Here is an 11,650-nt window from a genome sequence, read left to right as displayed (position 1 = left end):
TCGTGAAGTTGTCTATGAACATCTAATTGTTGATGGCTTTATTCGAAGGTATAAAAAATGGATTTTTCATGGAGAGTGTACATCTAGTGGAACTTATTCAACGATTAATCCGACTTATCCTGATACTGCTTACCATCAGTATGTTAGACAAGATGACATGGAAGGTATGTTGCGGGATGCATTTAATATGCACAGTCATGGTGAGCAACCGTTTCCACCTGACTTTATTGCATCTGATGATTGTAATATTGATGGAAATGTTTTTACCAAAACGGGAACAAGTGCACCTGATGAGGAGCCAAATGAAGAAACGGCGAAGTTCTACAATTTACTTAATGAAATGAACAAAGAACTTTACGAGGGATCAAAATATTCGAAATTGTCCTTCTGCATTCGTCATTTCACTTAAAATGCTTGGGAGGGTGGACTGGAAACTCTTTTACAATTCCACTAGAGTTTTTGAGAGATATGTTTCTGTTTGCAAAAATCTCTCAGTCTTGTCAAGTTATGAAGAGACTAATAAAAGATTTAGGCCTTGGGTACGATAAAATTCATAGTTGCCCAAATGACTGCATGTTGTACTAGGGTGATCAGAAAAACCAACAGTCTTGTCATGTTTGCGGTAATTCTCGTTGGATGAATAGGAATACAGAAGATATGAATGTGGATGAAGGTGGGGCACAGTTAAGAAAGAAGCCATTCAAGATTTTGCGATATTTTCCCCTAATACCAAGACTTCAAAGGCTTTTCATGTCGTCAAAGACAACTGATTCTATGAGGTGGCATAATGATCAACGAACCAATGATGGATTATTAAGGCATCCTTTGGATTCTTTAGCTTGGAAATCGTTTGACAGTAAATTTCCAAGCTTTGCAAGTAATCCTCGGAATGTAAGGCTTGGGCTAGCAGCTGATGGCTTTAATCCTTATAAAATCATGAGTACTTCGTACAATACTTGGCCTGTAGTACTTGTTCCTTACAATTTGCCTCCATGGATTTGCATGAAGCAATCTTCTTTTATATTATCTATGATTATCCCTGGAGAGAAAGGTCCTAGAAATTATATTGACATTTATTTGCAGCCACTTATTGAAGGGTTAAAATAGTTATGGTCGGGTATTGAGACATATGATGTAATGAGAAAGGAGAAATTTAATTTACGTGCAGCTTTGTTGTGGACAATTAATGTTTTCTCGGCTTATGCCAATTTATCTGGTTAGAGTACTAAAGGACGTTATGCTTGTCCTTGTTGTGCTACGCAAACTTGTTCAAAGTGGTTGTATAATAGGAAGAAGTTCTCTTATATGGGGCATCGTTGGTGGTTAGATGGAAATCATAAATTTAGATTTCAGAAGACTCTATTTGATGGTACTGAACAGTACAGAGGAGCTCTTGAGCAGCCATTGGATCTGAAATCTTGTTTATATTAAAAGATATCAATTTTAGTTATGGGAAGATGAATCAACCACCTAACACGCAAACAAAGAGAAGATCGAGGGATGAACCTGATGAAGAAGATGATCCTAATGAGGCGGACTTGTGGAAAAAAAAGGAGTATTTTTTTTAGTTGCCTTATTGGGAGCACAACATTTTACGCCACAATATTGAGTCATGCATATTGAGAAGAATGTTTGCGAGAACATAATTGGGACAATTTTGAATGTCGATGGAAAATCAAAAGAAAATCTTGAAAGTCGACTTGATTTAGCTGACATAGGAATTCAGTGTAATCTTCATCCCTAAGTACTTCCGAATGGGAAATATCGGTTGCTGCCTTTTATTTTTTCAATGTCAAAGGAAGAGAAATAAGTGTTCTGCATGGTGTTGAAGGATATAAAGGTCCCAGATGCGTATGCATCAAATATATCTCGATGTGTGAGTCTTAAAAATCGAAGACTATATTTATTAAAATCACATGATTATCACATCTTGATGCAAGATTTATTGCCAGTTACTTTACGGTGCTGTATGTCAAAAAAGGTGACGTCCTGTATAATTGAACTACCCAATATAATGAAAGCTATTTGTGGCAAAGTTTTGGATGTTGAAGAACTTGAGAAAGTACAGGATCAAGCCGCTTTGACTTTATGCAATTTAGGGAAGATCTTTCCACCTTTCGTCTTCACTATTATGGTGCACTTACTAATCCATCTCCCTCGTGAAGCAATACTTGGTGTACCGGTTTTCTATCGATGGATGTATCCTATAGAAAGGTGCTAATTTATTTGTAAAGTATTCATTCATTCACCTCTATACATTTAGTTACAACTTTTGATAATGTTGTATATCGTGTTTAGGTTCCTAAGCAAATTGAAGTCTTATTGTCGTAATAAGCGTTATCCAGAAGGATCAATTGCTAAAGGCTACTTGGCAGAGGAGTGTATGACCTTTTGTTCTAGATATTCAGAAGATGTTGAAACACGATTGAATAGACCAAGTAGAAATGTTGGGCTCAATGATCATAACTTGGCCGAAACTTATTTATTCCAAAGTTACGGAGAACCAATCGGCCAAGTTGAAATTGCAGAATTAGATGATATATCTTGGATACAAGCACATCGATATATTCTTTTTCTCCACGATTCAATTGAACCATTATGCAAATAAGTTCTAAAATTTGATAAATATTTATCTTTTTGATTTGTTTATCTTCTAACCAATTAAAACTTCTTTTTAAGATAGTGAGTACAAATAAATCTTAAGATTTCATTCACGCTCCCGAAGATTACAACATCGAGAGATTAATAAGTTATTTACAAAATCTTTTCATGAATGGTTAAGCCAAACGGTATGTAACTGAAGTTAATAAGTTACACATAATCGCGAAATTTAGTTAATCAAATAATAATGTTTTTACAAAATACATTTATAATTACTCAATTTACTTTTGATTCAATAGGTTTGGAGTGGAAAGAACATAAATGATGAAGTTAAATGGCTTTCCCAAGGTCCGAATAGAGTAGTAAAAAGATATAGTGTCTTCTTCATCAATGGATTCAAATTTCATACAAAATATCGCGAGAGAATGAGGAGAACTCAAAATTGTGGAATTATTGTTAATTCTTCAATTACAAGTTATGCTAGTGCTAGGGACAATAATCCTGTTGAGGGAAATGTGGAGTATTAAGGACTTCTTACTGACATTATTGAGTTGGATTACTATGGCAAATGGAAAGTTGTCATATTTCAATGTGATTGGGTTGATGTTAATACTGCTCGTGAAATTAAAAAAGATCAATTTGGTTTTACAATGTTAATTTCTCTTGTTTGATTCACATCGGACAACAATTGATGGACGAGCCGTATGTATTTTCTTCTTAAGTGAAACAAGTTTTTTATTCGAAAGATCCAACTGATGAGGATTGGTACGTTGTACTCCAGAACACCCCTAGAGACTTGTTTGACATGGGCAATGGAAGTAGAGATGACATCGTCGAAAGATCAGAAACTTTGTCTTTTCCAGAACAAAACTTACATGAAAATATCCCTAGTACTAGTACACAACATCAATGGGTTCGCCATGATGTGGATGAAGATACTTATGAATAATGATGTAGTAAGATTTTACAATTTTTTAATTATATGTAATATTATAATTTCAATCTTAGTCTTGTTAAATATTTCAACTATTTTATATGTACTATTATTATTGTAATTAGTTACTAAAATTTCAACTATTTTATGTGTATTGCAGGAAAAATGCCTAGAAGAAGATTACGAGATCTAAGTATTGTTCAGAATACTCCAAATTTGGAAGCAACAAATAGTGAACAACAGACTACCATTGGATCTTCAAATGTTCCGGAAACACCTGACAAGTCTGCAGAAATTCAAAGTAATGTTAAATTTAATTTACATACGTGTTGAATTTTGTTATTGATTTCTTTTTCAAATTCTTATATTATAATATTCCATTTTTCAGCTGAAAGAGGTGGGACGTATAGAGGTCGAGGACGTACGCTGCTTAAAGATTTATACGAGTTAACTCCTGTCGAGCATGTCAAAGTATCTAGAAACAATCTTGGTCAGCCTATTGGATCAGAAGCTCAACTTTTAGCTGGATATTTGGGCATTATAGCACGAAATGTCAATATATTGCCTATAACTACGAATCATGGCATCAAATGTCTGATAGTAACAAAAATCAAGCTCTCGATAATATTAAGGTAACAAAACATGAATGTAATTTATAATACTTTGGTTTAAGTTTCATTTATATTTACTTTCTAAACTTGTGTTTTTTTAGGAGAGATTTGCTTTGGAGGTCTCAAATACTTATATCAAGAATGCATTGGAGAAAAAATGGAGAGCCCATAAAAGCACTTTAAAGAAAGAATATTTTAAGAAAGATATAAGCCTCGAAGAGAAATTGTGAAATGTCCCACCGAGGATGCTGAGGTACCAATGGGAAGATGCGGTTAGATTCTGGAATTCAAAGAAATGAGAGGTATTACGTACTTCAAAACTCTTATAATCATTTCGGTCTATAGTATTTATTATATACGTAATAATAATTTCATAATGTAGGACCGTGAGCGAGTTGGAACAAGTAGCAGGCAAAAACAAAAATTCACGCATACAGCAGGGTCGAAAAGTTTTGCTTGTGTAGCTGAAGCCAAGGTATTTTGAATTTATTAATTGTGTCAAATATTAATTACTTTCTATTAAATAATATTTTTACTACTACATTGTAGGAACTCTCATCCAGTCAAAAAGTTGGACGCCTTCAGCTTTTTCACATTACACATAGGAAAAAAGATGAATCTCCAATGACTTCAGAAACTAGAGAAATTATGGTATATTTACTTAATAAAATTTGATTTATTTTAAATATTTATAATATTTAATTATAATAGTTTAATTAAATCGTTAGTAGTTTTAAATAATGTTAAGTTATGTTGTATTTGTTTTTATTATATATTCCGTTTCTAACTCTTTGATTGATTTATTAAGAAAAACTAAAGGATAAAAAGGCGGAGTATGAAGCAATTGCTTCGAGTGATAGTTCTGTTAATCTTGAGGACATTGATAACAAAATTATTACTAAATTTTTGGGTCCTGAAACGTATGATCGGGTTCGAATTCAAGGATCTGGTGTTAACCCAACCAATATTTTGGATCCAACTCGCAGCAATACATGCCTTCGGGGAGTCAAGCTCTAGCTGAAGTTTAGAGGTTAAGAGATCAGATGGCTCAGATGCAAGCGAGCACAGTTGAGCAAATTGCTCAACTTAAAGCGGAGGCAACATCACTTAAAGAGAAGGCAGCAGCGAGGGAAGCAGAGCAAAACAGAAAATACAACGAACTCCATCTATAGCTTCAGAATATGATGCAGATGCTTCAGCAGCCCAGAAGCCACCGTCTTAGACGTTTATTTCCTTATTGTAAGAATGTTTTAACAATATAACTTTTAACATTATTATAAGAATATTTTGTTATTTCATTTATAAATATATCTTTCGTTGAATTTTTGAAGTATCATTTAGGTTTGCTATTATTAGTTGGATTTGGTGTTGCTTGAAGTATCATTTAGATTTGCTGTTATTGGTTGGATTTTATGTTGCAGGAAGGATTTTATATGAATGAAATTAGGATATTAGAAATCTGCTAAAATTAGTGGCCTTTTTTTCCAAAAACGCCGCAAAAGAACATACATTTAGCGGTGTTTCAAAAAAAAAAGCGCCACTAAAGGTCAGGTTTTTTAGCGGCATTTATACAAAAAGCGCTGCTAATGGCCATGTTCTTTAGCGGCGTTTGTACAAAAAGTGCTGCCATGTTCTTTAGCGGAGTTTTTTTACATAAATGCCGCAAAATGCTAGCGGCGTTATTTTTAGTGGTGTTTTTTGCGGCGCTTATAAATGCCGCTAAAGGCCAAAAACGCAGCTAAAAACCTATTTTGCTGTAATGGTACATAGACTAAATTGCAAATTTGTGAAGGGTATATAGACTTATGGCATTTTAACCTTTATACTACAAAATATTTATTATTAATATATTATAATTTTAATAAATATTTGTTATTAAAATATTTATATTGAATATTTTCGAATATGTGAAGAATATTATTTAAAATTATTATTTTAAAATTTATTATTAAAATAAATTTGAAATATTAAATAATTTATTAAAATAATTAATTATATTAATAATTTCTTATATGACTAAATATAAATAATTAAATATGTATGTTTAATAATATTGAAAATTATAATATTTTATATTAATATTTTAAATATTTTTAAAAATAAAAATAAAATTTATTATCAATATAATAATATTAAGCTTGATTTAAGTTAATTTTATATAAAAATAAAATTACCTATAGAAGAGCTCTTCTAGGAAAATGACTTATGCTTTTAAAAAGGTCAGTCATTTTACAGGAAAATGAGCTTATTTTATGTAGAGCTATAAGTCATTTTTTGTTGACTAAGCTATTTTCTGTGAAACAAACAAAGGAAAATGCAAAAAATATTTTCCGTAAAACTTTTTACATGTAAACAAATGGACCCTTAGTCTTTTTGCCTTAATTAACTTATATAATAGCTTTGTAGACATTTAATACTAATATTTATGACTTCGGTTTATGAAAACGAGGTCCCGATACACTATTTTTTAAAATCACTAACTTTCGATACACACCACTTGTACCTTAATTAACTGACCAATTAAGAAAATTATCCGATTAAATTCAAAAAAGCACTATAATAACTAGATATTTACTAACTCAATTATCGAAATACAAAATCTTGAAACCATCTTTTCCAATACTACTGATAAATGGGGTGTTACAAGACATACTATTAAATTTTGATAATTTGAGTTTAGATTCAAGTCTTAACTCCAAGTTTAACTTGAGATACTTTATATTGGACCATAAAACTTTTGTTAGGCATGATTTTGTTTGTGGTTTAAACTGTTGTGAATTATATCGTCTTTATATGCTCAATTACTTCGTAAATGAATTAAGATAGCCTAAGTTGTTCCGGCAACGAAACATAATATCTCGCATGCGTGGAGTGTCATATTTTGTAGTTGGGAATTTGGATGACGTAGGTTCCAGGTTGTCAAGCAGGCTTCTCGAGGGATGAAGTTGCTGGTTTTGGCACCGAGTGTTTTTTTGGAGGTGAGTGGTGAGCTGTCTGGGTGGACTCGGTCGGCTATTATGCTGTTAACTCAATAACTCACTTCAAGAAGAAAATCAAGAAAGCGACCAGTTAAGGATAATCCTTAACTAAATATTATAATGTTCATACGCATCATGAAAAAAAGTTGAAGCATGCATCAAGTTCAAATTGGCCTAATTCATCAACTTTCATATAAAGCTTCAACTTTTGTCTGCACAACTGCAATTGGTTTTCATATTTAGCTACACCGTAGTGTTTTTAACCCATTATCCAAACTTGAAAAGATGAGCATTTAAGCTCCTAAAAATGAATTATAATCAACAACTTACAATGCCAAAGTTTAAGTTTCAAGAGAGCTAACTAGTGCATTTCCCAAACCATCACCTTAAGCATCATGGAAATCGTAGAGGCTTGCATCAAGTTCAAATGGGCCTAGTTCATCATCTTTCATATAAAGCTTCAACTTCTGCTTGCACAACTGCATATAGTTTTCCATTGAACTTTCGACTCATGTTTCATTCCAATCCATTGCAGTGATTCAATGACTTGTTTCATACTCCTGCTTTTGCTCTGCCATTCTCTTGAACTGAATAACATCGATTTCCACTGAACTCTTTTCGCTCTGAAGCCACAAAATCATGGGTAATCTTCCACGTCTTAATGGTCCCAACTTTAATCTTAACGGGTTCTCACCGTTCCTTTGTTTTGTTGGTTTGAAAGAGCCCTAAGTAGTTTTGAACATCGTTGGCCGGAAAAAGGCCAGCAACGCATTGTTACAGAGGTTAATCACAACAAACTTTGACGGAGCAGCCTTTCTCGTAGTAAATACTGATTTTATTGTTAGGATTGTCTGCTCGGCCCCCAGGCTGTGACGTCGAATTCAGGCGAGAGCCGCTTTGATGACGCCAAGTTGAACCCCTTGATGGCAATTAAGAATTCTTTTCAGGTTTCAAAAGAAATGCTGACATGGAAAATAAAATAATTGTTGGAAATTCTTAAAAATATTATTATTTACAAAAAGAAATCCATGTAAATTTCTATTTCATGAGAATGATCAAAATAATTAAATTATATAACTTTAATATAAACCTTTTTATATTTAAAATATATTTTTTAAATTAAGTGATTAACTAATAACTGTATAATTTTAAATAATAGTATTGATATTGATGGGAATTGTTTAGATTAGTTGATGGGTAAAAAATAAATAAAATTACCCGTGTGATTTATTCCTTAGAATTTAAATAATGGCATAACATAAAAATATTATTAAAATTAAAATAAAAAATAATCTAAAGAAAAACCTAGCCTCCGATTTCAATTTTCATATGCACTTTCTATGAATGAAAATCATATGTACCTAGAAGGACACTCATCCAAAATCTATGTTTAAAGGTTTAAGTTCAACTTCACTTTTTTTTTTTTGGCAAAAAATAAACTTTACTTTTTGAATTTCTCCTGGAATAAAATAACCATCCCAAGTGTATAGAGTTGTATCTCTACCTTGGAATCCAAATGTATATGATACATTTTAGGTGCAAACGATTAAAATATGGGTGAGTATATGATATATTGGTAATTGTTATGAATATCTTATTAAGTGGATGTCCATCATGATAAAGATAAAGTTTTAGAATTAGATCTCTGTTTTTTTTATACTTCTTATCCCTATAAATAGAGACTTTGATGAAACATTGTAATCATTCCTTTTGATCAATAAAGTTCATTCTCTGTTGCTTTCATTTTTTTTTTGTTCTTTATTCTCTCCATCTTTCTTTATTTTATAACATGTTATCAGCAAGATTCTCAAAATTTTTTCCTAAACCCACCCCATTCTTATTTTTCATTTGATAACCCATACCTCAATTGCTTTATATCTTTTTCTAATCCCCATTGAATTGCTTTCATTATTTTTCTCACTTAGCATTCAAATTGGTTGATTGGCTACCCAAAATTGATGAAAAAAGAGGGGTTCAAACTTGTGCAGTGATTTGCTTAAAATTCTTGGGAGGAATCGAATTTAATTTCTCTATCGAATTAAGTGATTATAATGTCAAATCTTGCCAAACTTGAATTGGCCGCCCTAGACATCTCAGGCAAAAATTATTTGTCATGGGTGTTAGATGTTGAAATTCACCTAGATGATAAAGGTCTAGGGAATACTATAGTAGAAAATAAAGAAGCATCTAACCAAGACAAGGCAAAAGCAATGATTTTCATCCGCCATCATCTACATGAAGGATTAAAAGTGGAATATATCACTGTGAAAGACCCTCTTGAGTTGTGGAAAAATTTGAAAGAAAGATTTGACCATCAGAAAATAGTGATCCTCCCTAAAGCTCATTATGATTGGATGCACTTACGGCTGCAAGATTTTAAGACTGTAAGTGAATACAATTCAGAACTTTTCAAAATTAGTTCTCAATTGAAATTATGTGGAGAGAACATAACTGATAAGGATTTATTAGAGAAAACCTTTTCAAACTTTCATGCTACTAATGTGCTCCTGCAGCAGCAATACCGTGAAAAAGGTTTTAAAAATATTCTGAATTGATTTCATGCCTTTTAGTGGCTGAACAAAATAATGAGTTGTTGATGGAAAATTATGGTATTCGTCCCACTAGTACTGCACCACTCCCTGAAGTGAATGTTGTAGTAAACAGTAACTATGGAAATGAAAAATATAAAGGTTGCGATTGTGGTCGTGGTCGTGGACGTAGTGGGGGACGTGGTCGAGGACGTACTAGTAACCGCTATCATGGTGTTCATAATAGTGGTATTTCTAACCACTAGAAAAAGAATAGCAATGAAGGACAAGAAAGAGGTGGTCAAAATAATTCTTCAAAGGTTATTGAGAATTTATGTTGCCGATGTGGTATGAAGGGACATTGGGCATGTACCTATCGTACGCCTAAACATTTAGTGAAACTTTATCAAGCATCTATTAAAGGGAAGAAAATTAATATTGAGACAAATTTTATATCCAAAAATGATGAAATGGAGGCAAAAAAGGAGGGTGATGTAATTCATTTCCTTAATGATATAACTCACCTTGATATGACAGATTTCTTTGAGAATCATTAGAAGAATTGGTGTTATTTTAGCATTTTATATAGTTTTTAAGTATGTTTCATTTTCTTGCATAAGGAATAAGTTGGTGTTATTATGTTATTTTAAATATGTTCATTTTCTTGATTCAAAAAAAAATGTTTATTTATTTACTTATTTTGCAAGTTATACATATTCAATAAATATTTGCAATGTTTCTAATGTTATATTTTATTTATTTTTTTGAAGAATATGAATGATCAACAAAATTTTGTTGGATCCAAAATCAATGGAGACATACGTCTTGCTGATAGTGCTACAATGCATACGATACTCAAAGACAAAAAATATTTTTCTCATTTAACAATAAATGATGCTCATATTAATACAATCTCGGGTAGTTCAAAACTTATTGAAGGCTCTGGAAGAGCAATTTTATTATTACCTAAAGGTACAAAATTTGTCATTGATGATGCTTTATTTTCCACTAAGTCTCAAAGAAATTTATTGAGTTTTAAAGATATTCGTATTAATGGATATCATATTGAGACTATGAATGAGAAAAATATTGAATATCTATATATTTCAAATGTTGAATGTGGAAAGAAATGTGTTTTGGAAAGACTACCTACTTTTTCATCAGGTTTATATTATACACATATTAGTGCAATTGAGGCACACGTTACTACAAACCAGAAGTTTGTAGAACCACATACTTTTACTATTTGGCATGATCGGCTAGGCCATCCTGGATCTATTATGATGTGAAAAATAATTGAGAATTCAATTGGGCACCCATTAAAGAACCAGAAGATTCTTGAATTCAAAGATTTCTCTTGTGATGCTTGTTCTCAAGGTAAACTGATTATTAGACCATCACCAGCTAAAGTTGGGATTGAATCTCCCGCATTTCTAGAACGTATTCAAGGTGATATATGTGGGCCTATTCATCCACCATGTGGACCATTTAGATATTTTATGGTATTAATAGATGCATCTAGTAGATGGTCACATGTATGTTTATTATCGACTCGCAACCTGGCATTTGCGAGACTACTTGCTCAAATAAATTGATTAAGAGCACAATTTCCAGATTATGTAATAAAAACTATCCATCTTAATAATGCTGGTGAGTTTACATCTCAAGCTTTCAATGATTATTGCATGTCAATTGGGATCAAAGTTGAACATCCTGTAGCTCATGTTCACACACAAAACGGTTTAGCTGAATCGTTTATCAAATGCTTCCAACTAATAGTTAGGCCATTACTTATGAGAACAAAGCTCCCTATTACAGCTTGGGGATATGCTATTTTGCATGCAGCAGCACTTATGCGCATCAGGCCAACAAGTTATAATAAATACTCCCCATTGCAATTGGCTTTTGGTCAGGAGCCAAATATTTCCCATCTTAGAATATTTGGATGTGCGGTATATGTTCCAATTGCTCCACCACAATGAACAAAGATGGGTCCTA

At 32.3% G+C, this 11,650-nt stretch overlaps 1 protein-coding gene across 1 annotated transcript; it reads left to right on the top strand.

Moving 5' to 3' along the window:
• Window positions 1-9,175: 9,175 nt before the first annotated feature.
• On the top strand, window positions 9,176-9,918 carry LOC108465116 (uncharacterized). Its single transcript, XM_017765431.2, has 2 exons — window positions 9,176-9,647; window positions 9,695-9,918. The coding sequence occupies exons 1-2, from the start codon at window positions 9,176-9,178 to the stop codon at window positions 9,916-9,918; spliced, it is 696 nt and encodes a 231-aa protein (XP_017620920.2).
• The last annotated feature ends 1,732 nt before the right edge of the window (window positions 9,919-11,650 follow it).

The sequence above is a fragment of the Gossypium arboreum genome, chromosome 3, assembly GCF_025698485.1.
Source record: "Gossypium arboreum isolate Shixiya-1 chromosome 3, ASM2569848v2, whole genome shotgun sequence".
In the NCBI taxonomy this organism is placed as follows: domain Eukaryota; kingdom Viridiplantae; phylum Streptophyta; class Magnoliopsida; order Malvales; family Malvaceae; genus Gossypium; species Gossypium arboreum.
Note: the sequence above shows the minus strand (reverse complement) of the source record. Positions and strands in the feature narration are given on the sequence as shown.

Coding starts and splice junctions, on each gene's coding strand:
- LOC108465116 (XM_017765431.2), top strand. CDS start 9,176: ATGTCAAATCTTGCCAAACTTGAATTGGCCGCCCTAGACATCTCAGGC. Junction 9,648..9,694: donor GCTCCTGCAGCAGCAATACC/GTGAAAAAGGTT, acceptor CATGCCTTTTAG/TGGCTGAACAAAATAATGAG.